General features: G+C 39.9%; 1 protein-coding gene across 1 annotated transcript in view; it reads left to right on the forward strand.

Annotated features, from left to right (window-relative positions):
- The first annotated feature begins 5491 nt into the window (after positions 1–5491).
- The window catches only part of LOC133993733 (phospholipid phosphatase-related protein type 5-like), a 52696-nt gene continuing 37349 nt past the window's right edge, over positions 5492–20838 (forward strand). The window contains exons 1-2 of the mRNA XM_062432772.1: positions 5492–5727; positions 10207–10317. Of these exons, the coding sequence (XP_062288756.1) occupies positions 10207–10317 (111 nt within the window). The 5' untranslated portion in view covers positions 5492–5727. The remainder of the gene's footprint in view (positions 5728–10206; positions 10318–20838) is intronic.

Consider the following 20838-nt stretch of genomic DNA (forward strand, 5'->3'; position numbering starts at 1 on the left):
AAAACTAAGCCAAGTTATTTTTATGTATATTTCATTATAACTTACTCATATTTCATTTATACCACAATATACTTGAAGCTCATTTTCTTGCGATTAATTGCTTTTTTAATTTGTCTAAATCTAGGGTATGAACCCCTGAAGAACTAGCTTAACATCATCTTCAGTGATGGACAGAATTTTAGCCTCATAAATTACAACTTAGCTGACCTGTGCTGTATCTTCTTTATAATCCCATTTTGCTAAAAATCTGATTAATTCTTTATAGCTGAAATTCCCTAGCATGGCAATTTGAAACGAGAATGTCCTTGGCTGTGATCCACAGTGATAGTGTATGAAATGAGCACATTCACTGACTCGGCCTACTTCTGATTCCCCAAGACAAGAGAGTCTTCACATGAACAGCCAGACAGTTGAAGCACGCAGGCTCATATCAGACGGCTTTCCCTTAACAGTCTCTCGCTGTCTTTTGTGCATGTGTGCGTGTGTGTGTGGGGGGATTTGTTAGTATAGCAACCTTTCCTTAACAATACTGTGTGCGTGTGCTTTTGTACCTGTATTCATGCATACAAGTGCCAGCACCTTCTAAATACTGCTCTTTGTTAGCCTGTGTATGCGCTTGTATCTGCCTTTGTAGTGTACTGAAAGAGCTCTGCTTGTGCATTTGTGCGCATACAATACACATGTAAAGAGGGAGCGAGACCAATGTGTTTCTACTTTGAAGCAGATTGCGTCAAGTGCTATGTGGTATTTTTTTAAGAGATAGAGTTATCTCTGTCAGGTTCCAGTTAGGTTGTGTATATTTTTCAATGAGATATTGTGAACTAAGAATGTCAGGGAAACCATTAACAGGGCACATGCTTGTTGAGAAAAAGCCACAAGCTTGTGTTGACCAGCTGGAGGACTCTCTGTTTCACCACTCAGCCACCCTGGTGCCATATAAGTGACTGTGAGAACACTTCATGTGAATGCAGACTTGAATTTGTGTGGTTGTGCACATATGTGAAGGACAGCTGCAACCCTCCTGAGACAAGAATGTCACTATTAGTTGATTCTGCAACAATGCCAATTTTTTTTTGTATGTACCAGCATATTTGAAATGGTTGATTTTACTAAATTGTCATATGGTAGTATTAAGTATGGTATGGCTAAGGATAGAGAAAAAATGTGGTTATGGCAATTAACATGGTTAAGGTAAGCATAGCACTCAGTTAAAGATACAATCGTTATGATTTTCACCATATCAAACACAGCTGAGAACTATTTATAGCTAGCATATAATACTGTTTTTTGCATAGTGAGTGGCAGAGTCTGCCATGTCCACGCTGGATTCAAATGCCATGCACATGCACAATGGATTCACAGGAAATCTGCAGGCATACTGGACAAAATTCAGAGGACAATTTGAGCACATATACATACTCTGTGTCATGTTATGATGTAACCTGGAGGGCAAAATAGCTGTTTCCAGGCATAAGGGAGAAATATAGCTACAATGATTTACAGTATGAATATATCACTTGTCTTCTTCTGTTTTATTTCCTACAGATTAGCTGCTCAAATAGCATTTTTCTGCCTTCAGTTATCAATAAACATGTCATTTGGTATTCTGGGAGTATTTTTGCTAAATTAACGAAAAGTGAAATCTCAAGTATTATAACTTTAAGGTTAGGTTATGGTTTAGTTTGGTTAACTAAAGGACTTACTAGTTAGCAAGCAGTTCCATTTTTTACATATCTGGCAAACATGGAGCACCTGTTCACTGTTGTTTGGTGATTGGTACGTGACATACAGTGGGTTTTTCGAACTTCTCTGTTGAAAACAACTGAAGCTGGAAACTATGGAGCAGTAGGGAACTACATGGTAGCTAAGTTGCTGGCTGGTAAACAAAATCAGACACTATAAAGCTCCAAAGAGGTGAGGGGAACTGCTGAGTCAGGTCATAATTCTCTGTGGTTTTGTCACATATGACCTCTTTCACATACAAGTAGTCTCGTGATCCATTCCTGATATAAAAATATTGATTATAGCCACTTTAAGGTTTCTTTAGTGTTAGTGTTAGGCATCTTTGATAAGGTTAGGGAAAGGTTGTGATTAAGAAGGTTTGTGATGGGAAACAAACTGGTGTTCTGGATGAAAATTGGATGTGCTGCACACCCATAAACCACCGAAACTTCTCACACTTACATTCCACCTCGCTGCATATAGAGCTTCCTGCATAGGCACCAGGTGCCGGGTGGAAATTGTGAGGTGCGGAATTGTCTCATATGGCTGTAATTTCCAGGATACTGGGCTGGAAGAAAGTCAAGAGAGGACAGGTGGGCTGCATGTGTGTATGTGTATGTATGGGCATTTCTGTTGCACTTGTGTGTGTATAACTGTTTGTAGGCCGCACACGTCCACCCGTGTGTACTTGCTCTATTTACAGAGTCGTATGGTGTCTTACCTTCCCCGTTTGTCCTTGACTTAGACAACACCTCTCACTCTTTACATTGCTGTAATGTATGATGCCACTGGGGTTATTGTATCACATACATCACTCAATATAAGACCAGACAGGCGTATCTAAAGGCCTCAACCATCACGAAAGGGACTGAAAACTGCATACCTGCAGAGTATGAGTTAAAATGATGGGGCAGATAATATACAGTAGATGTCCTTTGGGAGGCTGTAAAAGACAGATATTAATGTAGACACTAAAATATACTGTAGTTGTTTCTACATCCTTATAAGGACCAGGTGGTGTTATGACATAAAAGTGTTGCATCTTTGGAAAATGTCTACCTCTCATGTGGTTTTAACAGCATTGCTTTTGCCACTTGATATCACACACACAATGACATCACATTATTGATACTATAATATCGGGGTTAGCAGTTTTGGACTATTAGGGTTTATTCAAGTGGAAGTAAAACTATGATAATGTGAGTACCTAAAAAGGAGTAACTTAACTTGTTTGTTTGTTCTTATGTGAGTTTTGACATTTTATCAGAATGTAGGTGATTAAAAGTCTTTAACTGACATTTAATTCAAAATCTTGTGTGCGTGAGCTTATTTTCTTTTACATCCTCAACTTCTGCACACTAAATTTTTAGTCCCTTCAGATGGCATTTAGTCAGGCTGGTTGCATTAGGTGGGCTTTTGTGGCAGCTTGTAAGAGGGAGATCATGTACTGTAGGTATGGGAATTCAATTGTTCATGGGCAAGGCCATTTTTAAGTGCCATTTGTTTCATCTACATTTAATGGGCATGTTTAAATGTTTTTATAATAAAAATTTCTGTGTATGAGCTTTTCCTCGCTAGTCAATATACTCTGTGAATGCAGCGAGTTACCATGGGAACTATGATATCTGTGTCACCACGTGATTTGATCCCTCATTCTCAGGAAGAAAAGAAAAAAATACACTTCACTGTGAGTAGTCCACAGTCCCTCTCCAGCTGTGAGTGATTTGTTTGAGTGCAGAAAGAGGGTTGGCAGATTTTATAATGCTGTTTCTTTACACAATCTGTCTGAAAAGTCTTCTGTAAGAAATCTGCATATATTTGAAAATTTCTACTGGTAATAGGTATGCCTTACTTTTATATTCCCCTGAGATTTAATTCCTTTTAATGCCATACTCTGACTGCACACTTAACCATAATTGTTCCATTCAAACTGGATTTCAAAGAGATTTCAAGACTGTTGTTAATTTGTAATACATATTTGGCTAAATATGAGAGGAGATGATATTTACTTTCCTAAAATGTTAAAAGATTAGTTTGACCTTTTGGAAAATATCCATATTCACTTTCTTAAGTTAAAGAAGATGAAAAGTTTAACACCACTATAATGTTTGCACGGTAAATATGAAGCTAACGCTAGCCTCAAATTAGCTGAGCTTAGCATAAAGATTGGAAACTGGCAAAACAGATAGCCTGACTCAAAGGTAACAATATCCTCCTACCAAAATCTCTAAAGCTCACTAATTAACATGTTATCTTGTTAACACTGCTTCCTGACTGACTGTTGCTCTCACGTGAGGTTGCCAGGTAACCATGAGGAACTCCAGCAAGTTAATGTGTCTGGCCAAGAAATAGTCCAGGGCCTACTCACTGTATCAATCTTCTCAATTAACGCTAAGTGAAAATAAGCAAATAAACCAAAATGTCAAACTATCCTCCTGCCTTGAGATCTGAATACATTTCACACAATCTAATATTGAAGGCAAAGAACTCTACCAATCTGTGTGACAATGGCTCAAGGGAATTTCCCAGTGTCCAGCAGTCCACCAGTGCCAGTACAGCAGCTTGAACATGTACCAACACACACATGTAAGCACATGCACAGAAACACACTCTTTGTCTCTGTTTTAGCCTTGAAAGAAGCAGAGGACAGATACATGCTGTTATGCAGGTATAGTCAAGTGCATACACACACAAAAATAGCCAAAATCTGCAGGTGAGCTTGCACTTGTGGGCCTCTGACCCACATAGAGCCATACGCAGGATGCGTCCCACTTTTCCTCTTGACAATGCAAAATTAACCCACTGTGTAGTGTATGATGGGATGAGATGGATTGTGATCCCCTGCTCACCTGAGCTCACATTGTCATTCATATTGAGTAAAGAGCCACACTGCTCACAGACACAGATGCACACAACAATACCAACAGTGACACAATACTTTATGAATGCTCATGGCTTTTTCTTTTACTGCTTTGACTTTCCATTTTTGCATAATTGCACGCACGCACGCGCACACACACACACACACACACACACACACACACACACACACACACACACACACACACACACACACACACACACACACACACAATACCACAGAAATATACACCTATGCACACTCACACAAAGCCCATGGTGTCTGCCAGTATCAAAGTGGTTTCATGGGCTATTAAAGTGCACAGTATCTACCGTTTTAGCCACTGGGTTGCCTCAGCCTCTGACACTCATACAGACCCTCTCTCTCTCTCTCTCTCTCTCTCTCTCTCTCTCTCTCTCTCTCTCTCTCTCTCTCTCTCTCTCTCTCTCTCTCTCTCTCTCTCTTTATCTCTCTCTCTCTCTCTCTCTCTCTCTCTCTTTCTCTCTCTCTTTGTCTCTCTCTCTCTCTCTCTCTCTCTCTCTCTCTCTCTCTCTCTCTCTCGCTCCCTCTGTCTCTATCTCAGCATTTCACATGCTTGCTGTTTTCTGCTCTCACTCTCTCTTTCCCTCTTCCCACTCTGTTTTTTCCTCCTCCTCGTTGCCTCTCCTCTTCCTCTAACACACAAGTATACAGATGCACACACACACACACACACATGCTCTCTCTCCTCCTCTCCTCGTATCCACCGGCAACTGCGCTGAGCAGCAGCCTCCCTCACCAAGCCTGTGGATCCTTTCACTTGACTAATTAGCCTTGAAGTGCTGTTGAAGATCATCATATTTAGCTTAGCGACCTAGCGGCAGAGTGCAGACAGATATAGACTAGGCTGGCTGGAGGCAGGGTGCCTGGCAGTGGGCAAGCTCTCTATCTCTCTCTATTCACACTCAGTGCTGAAGGCTTCTCAGTGGCGGAGCGGTGGAAGTGAGAGGTGGTTTTGCTTTGAAAGAGGCGAGAAGGGAAAAGAGAAGAGACCACAACGAAAACCACAGAATGGGAGTCCGCTGCAAGAGTAAATCCTCCTAGAGACAGCGGACAGCAGTGGCCACTGTACAGCAACACTGTTCAGCAACATACACAGATCTAAGGTGAGTTTTTTAATCCACGTTTTTTCCTGTGGTTCTTTTTGGAAATGGCTTGTCCTGAATATGTGTGTGCGTATAGAGTGTGAGAATGTGATTGTGCATCTCTCTGACCCACATTGTTGAACCTGAGGTGCAGCAGGAATTCTGTGCAGGATGATCTCTCACTCTTTCTTTCTCTTTCCCTTTCTCTTTCTCTTTCTCTTTCTCTTTCTCTTTCTCTTTCTCTTTCTCTTTCTCTCTCTCTCTCTCTCTCTCTCTCTCTCTCTCTCTCTCTCTCTCTCTCTCTCTCTCTCTCCCTGTCTCACTTACACACACACAGACACACACAGACAGACACACACACACACACATCAGTTGTGCTGCACCACTTGTTGGACAGACATTCAAGTTAACGTGTAATGAATACTACAATATATGTCGGCCATATGTGATACTGTGTGTATGTGTGGGTCTGTCATAGACTACTTTTGGGGACAAATTTCAGATTTAAGACCAATTAATTGGAGACAAAAGCTGTGTCTCCAATTTAAAGTTGTGAAATGTTATTTCCCCAAAAGTGACTATGTGTGTGTATGTGTAAATGAGCCTGTGCATACAGATGTGTGGATATCAGTCTTTGTATATTTTTGTGCACCTGTGCGTATGTGCGAGCGTGTGTAAGTGTTTGTGTGTGCCAGCCAGATAGTGAGGGGGTCTTTGGTTGCTGTGGTGCCAGAGTGACGCTTAAGGATGCAAATCATTGTGAACGACATGGACAGCAGCACAAGAGACAATCAGTCACGCCAGCCTTATGTCTGATTGCTTCTTACTGCTTTGGAAGATGGGTACATAAAGGGAGACCCAAATACTGTATTTACAGCAGATAACCTGCTGTGTGTGTATGCATCTATATATATATATATGCGTGTGTGTGTGTACGCATCTTTTTATCTTCTGACGTAACTTGTACAACATGTTCTCTCTTTTCTTAGAATCAATGAACACTGTTTTATTAATCAAACCACTTGAAGCTGTAGCAGAGGCTCGACTATAGTAGAGGCTTGTAATCATATTGGAATAGTGGGTTAATAGTGGGATAGTATCTCCCATGAGACAGACAGGCGATAGTGGGGGAAATGAGGGTGAAAACATGTATATCATCTGCTGCATGAATGATTAACACACTTAAACACAGTGAACGCTTATGCCCTGCTTTGTGAATGTATATATATATATATATATATATATATATATATATATATATATATATATATATATGTGTGTGTGTGTCTGTTATCACTCAGCTAATCATTGCACAGTGCATAGACATAAATCCAGTCTCTCACCTACAGAGAATGCATATGCGTGTAGAAGTGTAAACCATGTATGAGTTGTGCAAATGCATGTAGCAAAATGTATGAAATAAATTCTTCAACATTTAGAATATTTGCAGCCATAAACATGCCTCATGCAATGCTATTAATAGAGAGCCTCGATGATAAATCTATGACGTGGAACAGAAACTGCCATGAGGGACTTCATTGCCAGATAATTGAAGTTCAAGTAAGTGGACATTGTGACAGCGCCGGAGGTGATTTTTCAGAAATTATGATTTATAATCCCTAAATCTTGCATGTTTAAACTGAAGAGACCATTACTCAGTGTCTGTAACAGTCACAAGCTTGGTGTGTGGGTTATGAACTTCTCTACAAAAGCATACATGGCTTAGAATGGATCTCTCTAAGTCTGAACACTGTTGAATGTGCTGTTAATCTTCGATAACATACTATGAGCTAATATTTTCTGTTAAACTGTTCAAGATGAGGGAAGATGTAAGTGTATTGAGGTTTGGGAGAGTATTGCATCATTAATGCTTTAGTTATTAATGCATATACTGTGGTGCTCTTTCAAACATGTACCAGAAATAGTACATACATGGATCTTTTCCTAATTTCCTCACATGTTCCCGGCATGAAAAAATATACACTTTGTGTCTTCACCATAAATGGGAAGATTGCTGTGCTTGTTCGTGTGTTCAAGTAAACATGAATGGATGATTCAACTTTTCTTTGTCACGTTGTGGAACGTGTCCATTTCTTCATAGTGCACCTGAACATTATGAATACTGTGGCTGCCTCCTCTCTCACCCATAACAACCGACTGATTGGGGAAAGGGCTGACATGGCAGCAGAGCTTTGCCCTCATACATAATGGAAAAGTAATGCACACTAAGGGTTGTAGTGAGGTGCTGATCACTGGAGGTAAACTTGAGAGTAGGAAAAAGTGTCACACACTCTGGCTCCATATGCATTCCTTTTTTATTTAGATTACGTAGATATGATCAACAATCATAGTAGGACAAAAGCACTGGTATGTTATTTAGGCCACACCGTAGTAACATATCTGATGGTGATTAAATAGATAATCATGCTCCACCAGTAGGGTGAAAAAAAAACCAATTAAGAGCTTTACAACTTTAAATAAACAGTGTCAGGAATTACACACAATCAAATCACTTCAAATACAGTGAGTGCTCCCAGTCATAAAGTCAGTGAGATAATTGTCGTCAAGGAGATTAGGGAAAAAGCTCCACATCTGAGAGAACAAATTGGTGTTTGAATGAATAAAATTATATTGAATTCTGAAATATTGATACAATCATGATTTCAAAGTTCACAGTCCTTGGGGGAAAAGCATTTGCTGTTTTATTCAAATAATCCTGAACTCAAACCTAAATCCTTGTAGAGTGAAATGACTTTTGAGATTGCACTCTGTTGGAAACCCCTTAATAACTCAGAGCTGGCCTTCCTTTTTTACCACAAAATGTCCTCACCATGTCTTCCTCCATTTCCTCTTATGCTTACTTTGGGGGACTGGAGCTGTTTTTCCTCAACTTCTACCTGTTTTCCCCAATCGCTATTATTTCCCACTGCTGAGTCTGCTGGCTTCCACCCCACCCTCCTTACTTCTGAAGAGTCTCCAAACGTCTGCATCATGACGTTGTCTCTCTCTCATCTCTGTCAGGCTTTTGTTTTTGATCATTGCTCCTCTGTTTCCACTCTACTTCTCCTCCTTTCAACCTCATTTCCCCCCCAATTCTTTTGATTGCCTACCCGTGGTGTGAGTGTGTGTGTGTGTGTGTGTGTGTGTGTGTGTGTGTGTGTGTGTGTGTGTGTGTGTGTGTGTGTGTGTGTGTGTGTGTGTGTGTGTGTGTGTGTGTGTGTGTGTGTGTGTGGTTGATGCATCTTTGTGGGCATCTCTATATATGTGTAACTGGGTATGTCTGCGTGTATAGGTGTGCATTTGTGTATAAATAGATGTTTTTCTTTCACATGATAGATGGTAAAAGGGTTCTCTTTGTGTTCAGACTTGATTATCTGTAAAATTCACATGAAGCATGATGGCTACCAGATAAATACTCTATATAGAAATTGTCCAGCAAGTGTACTTACTATGATTTTAGATCTTAAGTAGTCACATGGTGCTTCTATTATTTACCGTGAAGATTTGATTTCATATGAGTGGTGCCACATCTAAAAAGCACATCCTTGAGCTGATTTATTGATAATGAATGAAGCACAAGGCTATTGCAAGACCGAATGCTGATGATTGACATTCCTGCAAAACCTTTGTTCAATTATGCTTTTGGATGATCAGTACCAATGTTTTTTTTCCAGTGATGTATCCCTACAATATGTATGCATGGCACTGTAGCATTGTTGAGATATGGTTAAGGCTAGGTGGCATCTGGTAAATGTTAGGGGACAAAAATGTGATCATGTGAATTAAATACATGGAGGTGAAAACAGTTTTTACTTAATTTTGTCTGAATAGTATAGTGACACATTTTGAGACAAATATTGAAAATGATCAGAGATCCTGAACTTTCAGGTTAAAAGCCAACTGATTCCACATATTGTTATTTGCCTCTTTGCTGTGACTCTACAGAGTGTGAAATTCACACCCTAAGATTTACTCTAAGCCATGCAGGAACTGAATATAAATAGACTACTATTTACACGCTTGTATCGCCTGGAACTCAAAGGGCTGTTCAGTGACTCATTATAGTCACAGAGTCTAACACTAACAAAAAGAATAAATTGGGGTTCCAGTCAGATCTCTTCCCTTGGTAAGTCAAGATAACTTTTATCCGCAGCCAAACTTGGGACAAGTTTGAAATTCAGTGTCATATCATCTAAATGGCCAGAAATGTTATTGCCTCACCCTTTTTTCTTAGTTATTGTTACACCTTGATATAATCTAGGTTGCTCTCAGTGTGAACACTGCAGTTACTGTTTAGCATTATAAACACTGATCCACATCTGTATTACATTTAGATGTTTTTGTTATCATAAGTTCACCATTTACAGTTTTAGCTTCTGCAAAACATCAAGTAGTTCCTCATCTTACTCCATGGTAACTTTACATAAGACACAATTCATTTGACACAAAAAGAAACAAATCAGGTACACTGAAACTTTACGATGACATTTGACCTTACAGATGATTGACAGTCGGCTGTCAGCACAGAGGAGGGAGATGAGGAGCCTACCCGCAGAAAGATGCCAGCATAAGACAAGTACCTACATTGTGCCCTGCTTCCTCTTTGTGGAGGTGAGTGTTAAAACAGATATATACAGCATGTAGAGGGCGTCACTGGGTTTGGGTCACCAGGTGAACTCATATTTGAATATTAAAGTCTTTTGTTCCATATTTTTGTAGTAATAAGCCTACAACTGAAGACGATATTTGTCAAATTTGGACTAACATAACATGATTCTATTCTACAATATTAAGCTTTCATGTGCTGATATCATAGTCTACAGTGTGCAAATGGTGTGAATGCCACGTGGTTGTGCATGAAAGGGGGTAGAAATGAAGAGGTTACTGTTTTTACCCTGAAGGCGCTGGAAGTCTTGGAAGTTGGAGACAAACAGAGCAACCTGACGGACAAATGACTGCACATCGTACAGTCTTTTGCATAGGAATGTTCTTTTCATTTTTCCTGTTTCAACCACTTCATTTCACATCTCTCTCTTTCATCATTTCAAATGTTTCTCATGGCAGATTAACAACAATGGGTGTCAGTTGGGAAATCGCATGAATTAGCAGTCTCTGTTTTCAATTCGCTGACTCCCAAAATAAGTGATTGATTTGATTAAATTGTCAATAGGGTAATTACCCACAGTTCAAGAATCACCTAGTGATAACATTCAGTGGGAGTGAAGGTGTTGGGACCTGCTGAGGTATTCTCCCAACAAAAGCCCTTTTGACCTTTTTGCTCCTAAGCTCCTCGATTCCTTTTCTCTACTCCTGCAATCTTCCCACGACTCTTCTTCTTCTCTCCGTGTAATCCGTAAATGACCTGGTGGAGTGCTCATGGCCTCAGCTGCATTTCCTAATTAATTGGCCTAATTAAGAACGGAAACCCAATTAGCCCGTGCCACCGCTAACACGCTCCAAGCCTGCATCTCCTCTGAGCTACAGCAACGATATCTGAATGAGCTGAATGAGCAGTTTTTATTATTTTTCGTAACATTAACATTCAGTCTCTTCTTTTGAATTCAGCCTCACAATGTGATCTTAAGTGGGTTATAATATTAAAATTTAAGGTTGGTGAAAACTGTTGAGTCAAACAGTGCTGAGAAAATTTGACTGGAAAAGTCAAAAGTTTTGCAGTAGCAGGTGGAGCTAACTGGCAAACAATGAGTTAAGGATAAATATGGACGTTTGTTGTTTTTTTTCTTTCTGCCATATGAGAACAACTTAAATTAACATAATTCTTTTAAAAAGTTGGTCTCATTTTGTCTTTGCAAAAAAGTTTTTGGTGTAAACTAAATTTAGCAAGTACCATCTTTATTTAGTCCCCCTGCAACAGCATCCAACTGAATCTCCTGGAGGATTTTCTTCAACCTTCTGCTCTTCTTCTCTTTCATTGCACTCATTCACTCATTCACAACATCCTCTTGAGAACTACTATAGCTTTTTCGTCTGCTCTTTGTGCCACATCCAACGCATCAATCCTGCACTCTTTCTACATAACATTGTTTCCCAACACACCTCTGCATCTCTATATAGCGCAAATATCCCACAATCCCTGCAGGTTTTAAGCTTGCTTTTATTTTCTTGCAATGTGCTTTGGTATTGGCTTGTTCACAGCATCCTCTTGAGGACTTGTTATGATGATTTTCCAGCTTTCCAATTTTTTCATAGTGCGTCTATAATATCTGCAGGCTTATCTGTCAGGAGTGCTCCTCCCCTCCTCCAGTTTTCCCTTTGACAGTCTCTTGAGTACTGCCCAGTCACTCTTTTTATACAAATCCTGTGCATCACTACTCTCCAGCACTCATTCCCTTGAGTAATTACATCTTTTGTACCAAGGATCTCTACATTATTCCCATTTACTTGTAAAGCTGCATCTCCACCTCCCAGTCAAAAGCCTGTCTGCCATTGCAAAGACCTCCAGTCTCCTCATCTCTCCTAAATGCTTTTTTCTCCAGCTGTATTCTCTGGGGTGTCTATGACTTTTTCATTTTCTTCTTGTCTCTGTCCATCATGTTTTCCTTTTGCTCCTTCTCAGGGCCTCAATGAACCTTGTCCTAATGTTAACCTCATATCGCAGACATCTTCATGCTTGGGAAAAGGGATGTTAGATGAAGCTAGAAGTGTCTCCACTTTCACTGTTTCTTCCCATTTTGTCACCTCAATCGCTCCCTCTCTCCAGGGATGCCTCTATTGTTTTTTATTTGCTCGTACACAGCCAGAGGTGGGAAGATATGAATCAGGTTTTACTTCAATCGCACCTGAATGAATATGTGTGTATTTCAGTAGTTTAATAAAGGGCATTTTTAAATTCAATTCCCCTATCTACTGTGTTCATATTGGAGCCGCCTGCTGTAGCATAGCTCCCCCCGGAGGGCACTCACTCCTTTGTTGTTACATTAGCATCTCATTACCCGTTTCAGTTTTAATTCAAAAGCACAGTATTATTCCTCTTCTTCTCTTGTGATGATGTTGCTGATTCCCTCTCTCTTTCCTCTTTTTCTCACTATCTCGCTCTCTGTCTTGGGGTGTCTGCCACTATCTCTCTCTCTGCCTCCCCTTTATCAGTTTATCTGTATGACGATGGCCTTTTTCCTCTCTCTCAGTCAGCCTGTCAGTTCATTGCTTCCTGTCTTAAGGCTTGTATCTAACTTTGATTACTATATCTCTCTCTGTCTCTGTTCACATTTTCCATGTTTCCTCCATTTCTACTCTCTTTGTCTTTTTTCTCTCATAGTCATTATTTCTCATCCCCTTTTATTCTTCTTTTTAATTGTGAGAACTAGCCTAATCAGTTTCTTATATAAACAAGGTAGATTATACACAATTTCTCTTTTAGTAGCATGGGGAGAAAACAATGTAATGGAAAGCAGATCAGTTGTCCCTCACTCTCTCTGTTGCTCTCTCTGTCTTTTACTGCTCTCTCATGTTTTAGCTCCATGCTGCTACCATTGCTGCTGTCATGCTGTGAAGCCACACAAGAGACTGGTCCGAGGCCTAACAGAGGCACTGCTTCAAAGGGCCCTCTTTAAAAAGTCATTTTGATACAACTGATTCCTGACTCGCTTTTGATACTGGTGGGTGGGAGGAGGGTTGTGAGTCGGTGTGATCTATTGTAGGCCAGGCAGACCTACTATGAAAATCTGCACTGAAGATGAGTTACAAAGTGCTCAGAGTGAATACAAGTGGACTCTTTGAGTGGATCTTACTGCCCATACAACTTGTAGCCAGTGAGTCGAAGCGTGATATTAGTTGTAATCACAGTAAGATATGATAATCCTTACTGTTAACTGAGCGTGGATGTACTGTAGCTACAAATTCATGGCACGCAGCCTTAGCAGAATGTGTCCTTGCTTTCCAGCGTTGCTGTTCAGCCTTGACTGCCAGCTCAGAGTGGCAGAGCTTTCTCCTCTTCGCTCTATCCACATGCCGTGTGGCGGAATCCTCCTGTGGCTCGGAGACTTCTGTAACGTAAACAAACTGCTGAGCATTGGACCACATATATGTTAGGTCTATGGCTTATGCTGTCTCTGAGGTGTTGGTCCATGTCTGCTTGCATCTTTGATTCCCCCAGCTTCTTGTAGATGCCCCAATTTGTGCATACTCAGTCATTTCTGCTAGCTCTGGTATGTCTCTTATGACATTTTTTTGTATATGCTATTAATCTGACTTTTGTCCATCTGGATCGAAGGAGAAAATAGTGTGACATTATTATAGAGCCACAAAATCTGCAGAAGCAGAATGTTGTGGTGGCCAGATGGGTTGATAAAAACGCAATTTTAAGACTATGAACTGCTAAGAGTACAAACATTCCCTTAGTGCAACCAAGTGGTTATTGCTGTAACAATGGCAACGAAGGCCACGTAACTTTAACCACCCAGTTAGTTTGAGCCAAACCATATTATTTTTGCAGCTGTGATTTATCACAATTTTGGCCAGCACAGAGAAATTACACTGTTTTGCTGATGCAGACAAAAGATATGTATGTTATTCTGAAATGCAGTTAAAAACAATTTTTTGTTTAATTTGCAGGACTTGTTGGAAAATATAAACTTTCACTGACAAGATATTTTGTCTGTTTTCCCCAATATATTAATTCTTGCAAAACAATTTCTTTTTACAGCAACTAAACCATGATTAATAGTTTTTATCATTATGTTTAAGCATTTATTGGTTAAATACTGAAAATGTCAGAAGTGACTTGTAGCACAACAAAAGACATGTTTTCTTTATGAAAATTTAGTAAAGGAACTAACTGATAATGTCATCAGGCTTTAGACTTATTTACATGACACCTGCATTACACACTGGAGGGTAAGGGTTTGAAAGAAGAGGGCATTTAGGAGGCAGGGGGCATAATGAAAGACCATAGATATATTTAAAGACTGTTTACCTTTATAGCTTTCATTACTATGCTGATGATACCCAGCTGCACATCTAAACTGACCCAAGCACTGCCATGTTACACCTCCATTTTGTTTAAGGAGATAAATGCCTGGATGAGCACACATTTCCTTCAGTTAAACAGCAGCAAAACTGAAGCTCTCCTTATTGGTACTCCACATCAGATTCTAAGACATCTATGCAGAACTCCTTCAGCCAACTCAAAAACATCTCCAAACTCCACCCCTCTCTAACCCTGTAGGTACAGAGAATCTTGTCCATGCCTTTATCTCCTCCAGACTGGACTACTGCAATATGCTTTTCACACAGACCCCTGGCAGGAGCATCCAGAGGTTCCAGTACATTCAGAACACTGCTGCCAGGATCCTGATGAGAGTGCAAAAATGCGAACATTTAACACCAATTCTGTTTTCATTGCACTGGCTCGCTGGCTCTTTTGGGATTGACTATAAAGTCCTGCTACTCTCATACAAATACATCAACAGACATGCACCTGTACACATACAGGAACTAATCATACCACAAACTTCCACCAGCACCCTTAGACCTGCCAACAACTTGTTCCTCCGGTACAAATCTCCGCACTGTGGGGGATCAAGCCTTCTGCTTTGCCTCACCATGGTTGTAGAACAAATTAAATGTATTAATAAAATAAATGTGAATACAAATTAAATGTATTATTATTATCTCTATTATATAAAGATGGGTGTAGCAAAGTGTGGCCGTTGGTGGCATTGCATGTTAAAGTACTTCTGTGTTGGTTTAAACCTCAAGTTATGGTAGTTGCAACTTGTGATTGACGCTCTTTAGATGCATGGGAATATTAGGATCCACTGTTTTCGGAGCTTGACACATCTTGAAACTAAAAGTCATGATCTGTCAGCCTCTACAGCTTCCATTTTGACAGTTTGTTTCCCCCCATACGAATCCCTTACCACTAAACATAATCCTTCATGGTACTTACATTTCCTAAAGAATGCATTTGGCATAATTACTGATTCATAAATCTTACAGTATTCCTTCCTTAAGGTTACCGATCAAACTTTTTGTTACATCTGTCTTGTTGCTGATCACAGGCTTTTCAGTGCTGGTTTTTGCTGCCAAGAGCATCAGTATCAAGAAGCAGTTACCTTGCATTTGACAGGATATGTGTTGCAGTCTGAACACTGAGGTCCTCTGGCATATTTCACCGTTTTGCATTTGGTGTGAACTAGGCAGCACTGCATAGGTTGCTCCAAAAATGAATCCTAAATGCATCAGGCCCACAGTACCTTACAACAAAGCCTCCTCCTCTCTGCATGTACTTCATCCATACTCCCTACTGGGTTTGACACAGCCTCAGTACATCGTCTACCTCCAGGCAACACGTTTGTTGTTCCTGTTTATTCTTTTCTAAAGAGGTTTTGTTCCACGTAGCTTTAGTTGTGCCAAGACCGAGACCTCCCAACCAAACTGTACTGTACTCACAGTTTCTCTATATCTAAGCACCAAATATACTTACTGAACTAATTTATTAGTGTTCCTTTTCATACTTGCACCAATCCTCTGTTATACTAGACTGCTAGTGTAGCAGCAGCTCAACTTCTCTAATAGCAGCCCTTTCTTATTTTCCTACACTCAACAAATGATCATCTTTCCTCTCTAACCTCTTTATTGGCAATTTATGCATTTACTCTTTTATTACCACATAAGAGAGACAGGAATGGTATGACAGAAAAAACAAAATATCTTATTGATTCATTCTTTGGTGTTATTTGTCATGCTCTTTGCAAAAAAGAATGCTTGCACAAATTATTTTTCCTTCTTCAGTATACACACACACACACACACACACACACACACACACACACACACACACACACACACACACACACACACACACACACACACACACACACACAACACACACACACACACACACACACACACACACACACACACACACACACACACACACCACCACCACCACAGAGACACAGAAACAGCTCATTGTCACATTATTCCCCCCCAAGTTCTCCCCTCATTATCTCTCAGACTCCATGAATAGCACCTGCCATCCTGTCTGCTCAGCTGGGATTTCTCTGCACTCTGGGTGGATGCTTGAAACACTTGTTAGCTGGCTGCTTCCCACCTGTTATCACTTTAGGTAGGCAGGGATGAGAGACCCTGTATATCACAATATAGTTTCATATCATTGCAGTATACTGAGTAGAGTAGACTATATAGGCTGAAGCACCGAGGCCAAATTATCTTATCAGAAATAGAAATGTAAGATCCTTGCTGGATTGCTTATGTAATATATAATCTTGTCCCTTGCTTTTGCTTCTTCCAGAGCTACATGAAATTATAGGACTCAGAAATGCGTACTGATTTTCACTGCTGCCGAAGCTGCATGTTGCTCCGAATGAGGTCAGCTAAATGCTTAAAGAGCCTAATTCCAAAATCAAGATTCATTATGAAACTGGCACCATTTCTGGCTCAAGGACAGATTGCATCGAAGTCAAACTGAAATTATTTCCTTTGCCTCCTTTGCATTTAAGATATCTTTATTAGTCAAATTGAAATCATATGTTTTAAAAAATAATACATATTTATTGTGTTTATATATGTAAATAGAGAGCTTTAGAATGATTAAAAAACAACAACCTTTAATGACACTGTAGGGTTTTATCCATGAAGGAGCTTGTATGAGTGAGCCTGCATCTGCTTTTATTCTCCCCTGTTTGCACTGGTGATTTTTTTTAAATTATGAGATTGTTCTTTGGTGTGTAGCATCGTACGTTTCGATGAAAATTCATGGATATGTAGTGCTCTCGCATGGTCCACTGGCACAAGCAAACTTTGCCTCTCTGTTATAAAGCAGAAGGGGGAAGGAAGGAGGGGGAAGGAAGAATGGAATGAAGGAGTGAAGCTGTAGATGCAGAGAGACAAAGTGTGTGTGAGTAAGAGCTGCTGTACAGACTTTTGACAGCAAGGATGATTGAGAGACATGGAAGGAGATAAAACAAGAAAAGGGGAGATGTGGATAGTGTGGATTTAAAATTACTTAGGAAAGATTCTTTTCGACAGATGAGCTTAAGTTACACAAGGCATGGTGATAAAATATGCCCAGTAACCGGAGGGGTGTGGGGCATGTGGAAAAAAATGAATGCCTGCTTTGATCCTCTTTCTTTCCCTTGTTCCCTCTTTGTATTTTACCTTTCTCTCTACTTCACCCTCTTTTGCTCTCTCATACATCCTCATTTACTCTCTTGCACCTCCTCTCCCCTTTTTGTTTTCTCTTCTCTCTGCTGCCTCCCTCAGTTTTATTTCCCAGTGGCACGCTCGGCTTTGCCCTGGCGCATTTTTGTGATATCCTAATGTCTCATTAAACGTTTTATCCGTCTGTTGATCTTCTCCCACTTTCTCTCTGCTGCTCCCCATCCTCTCTTTAAGAATCTGTCCCCCTGGCTTGTCCACTGTTTTCTTTCATTCAGCTCAGCTATCTTGCACTAGTCTTGTGCAATGTGTTGTAATACAATCTGGTGACACCAGGAGGCAGTCAACCCATTCATTTGCTCTTAATCATCAGACGTCTTAGTGAGTATTTTTGCTTTTGTTTTATATTTATGCAGATGATAATGTTTGATAGTGGGGTGGTGTGTGTGTGTGTGTGTGTGTGTGTGTGTGTGTGTGTGTGTGTGTGTGTGTGTGTGTGTGTGTGTGTGTGTGTGTGTGTGTGTGTGTGTGTGTGTGTGTGTGTGTGTGGTCTCAAATCAGCCTTTTTTGTAATCACCTGCTGAAAAATCAGAGAGATGAAACCTCTGCTGCTGCTGCTGCTGCTGCTGCACCAACTCTAATCATGTGACCAAATTAGTAAGTGAACTCATCAGGCAACCAAATCACACAAAATAGGAGAGGTGTTACAACCTCATCTCATGCTAATTTGGGGAGCCTTTTTGTGTTGAAAATTGTGAGGGTAGTAACTCTGTGAAGCCATCTGAAACCAACCTGACAATTATATAAAAAGCCTTGCTGCCAGGTTTTTGGTTACAGGTGTTTATTTCATGTGCTTTGTTCTGAGTAAAGATGATTTATATAACAAAATGATGATACGATGATATATATAACAAGAAGAAAAACTTGAGGAGAGGAAGGGGTCTTCAAATTAGCCAGTTACTTGGTAAAATGTGAATAAACCCTTTTAACATGATAAACTTATTTCTTCTTTTATTTGATTTTTTTTTTTCAAAATATTTTAAAGAACATAGAGGAAGTTATAACTAACTTCTAAGGAAACTGAAATTAGTAGAGACACGTGATGTGTCTCTACTGCTGTGTGCAGTGACGAGCCTCACCATGCTCATTAGGACTCATTTATATTATAGATTCCACTCGTTCTTAAACACATCAGACATTTAGACAGCAAGATGAAGCAGCATGCCTCCAGTTCATCCTGAGCTGTGTGACATTCATTTTTCTCTCTGCAGGGTGCTGTCATCTCCACACCAGCCCCCGTCCGAACATTCTCACCCTCTGTAAACATGTTTGACTTTATCAGTTGACTTTTCTCCATCTGGCCACTCCACACAGGCCAAGGGTGGACATGCACCACTTATGTGCAAGCTCACAGTTTTGCCCCAGGAGACATTAGTATTGCCCACATCTCTTTCCATTTCCCTTTTTTCCCTACATAACACATTATTATTGTCACATGTTATTTTCTCATTTTGAGTAAAAGCGCTTTTAAGGGCAGTAGATTTTCCTCTGTTTCTGTCACATCAGTGCCATATTAGTCTCTTTGAATTTCTTGCTTTTGCTCCCTTTTGAAGTTCAGAGGTATGAGCATTAAGCCATAATTACATGCCCTGACAAGTCCTTTTAGGTTACTGGGTCAGCCAGAAAAATGGTCATCTTCTTAAATCTGCCTTATTTTATAAACTTTGGTTTCATCTTCTTGCTAAATTTATGCTGACAGATTTCAGCAGTTAAATTAAGTTGGGTTTCACAGCATTAGCAGTGTAATCCCTCATTTGTCATTCATTAAAAAAACCTATTCCTACCTACGCTGTGATATAAGCAGGATCTCATTATGGAAAAGGTGCAGTTAAGTACAGTAAATCCGCAAACATCATACAGACTGTACTGTAAATTTTATTATTACAGTCAGTATGACGCACCTTTCTTTCATGCAGCCAAAGAAAAATGTGAGATGATAATAAATGTGTCTTATTTTTCATTCTTTAGTTGAATGTTTAGAAGACTCAGTGTTTGGGAGTTTGTGATCCATGAGCTTTTGAAACCTCATTGTGCACTGTTCTTCCGAAATGCATACTGTACTGGCTTCCTTTTCTTTATTCTTGTAAAAAGTACTTCTAAAGATTCATTTATGTCAAATGTGAGGACAGAAGCCATTTGTCTTCATTGTTGGTCTGGTGTACCACTGATTTCAAAGTGGGAAAGATAAGTGTCTGATTTGCTGAAAGATGGGGATATACAGTAGACTGGGTTGGTGTCTGACATTCTCTGTGAGGTTAATCTCAAACTGCCAAATCTCTTGAGATAAAACAGAGAGAGAGAAAGCGGAGGGGAAAAGTCTTTTGTGATAATAAAATAATAAGAGAATAATAAATATGGCCTTTTTTTGTCATTTTGCAAGAACTGCAGATCTAGATTTATTGCTCATATCACGGAACTACTGAACTAAACTGATAATTTTCACATTCAGAGCTGACAGCAAATGTCTAAAAACTTGATTAAACTGTTGCCTTTGAACCTTTGACAAAACAATCCCACTAGATTCCTCTTTGGCCTCTTGACAAAGGCTATAGGTATCCAAGTGTTTAGCTCACTACAGATTTTTATTTAAGAAACCAGTCTTGTTTGTCTTGTCTCTCCACCATTTTGTGTTGAGAAGTTACAGGCTTTTGATATATTTTCAGATCGTCCCAGCTTCAATATGTTCAATCGCTGGCGCCCACTACACATATACAAGCATAAGAATGAATGTGATGGAGCAAGAGCAATAGAGACTAGAGACCCCTTTAATAGTCGATATGATAATCAATCAGCCCAGGCTTATTAGGCTTCGTACAAAAGGGCTTGTGTGGGCTTGTGTGGGTTTGTGTGCCAGGAGCAGCTATTTATAATTTTAAATTGTGGACGCTGAGAACCACAACTACTCATCTACATGTATGTAGACTGGAGAAT

Source organism: Scomber scombrus, chromosome 2, assembly GCF_963691925.1.
Source record: "Scomber scombrus chromosome 2, fScoSco1.1, whole genome shotgun sequence".
Lineage (NCBI taxonomy): Eukaryota > Metazoa > Chordata > Actinopteri > Scombriformes > Scombridae > Scomber > Scomber scombrus.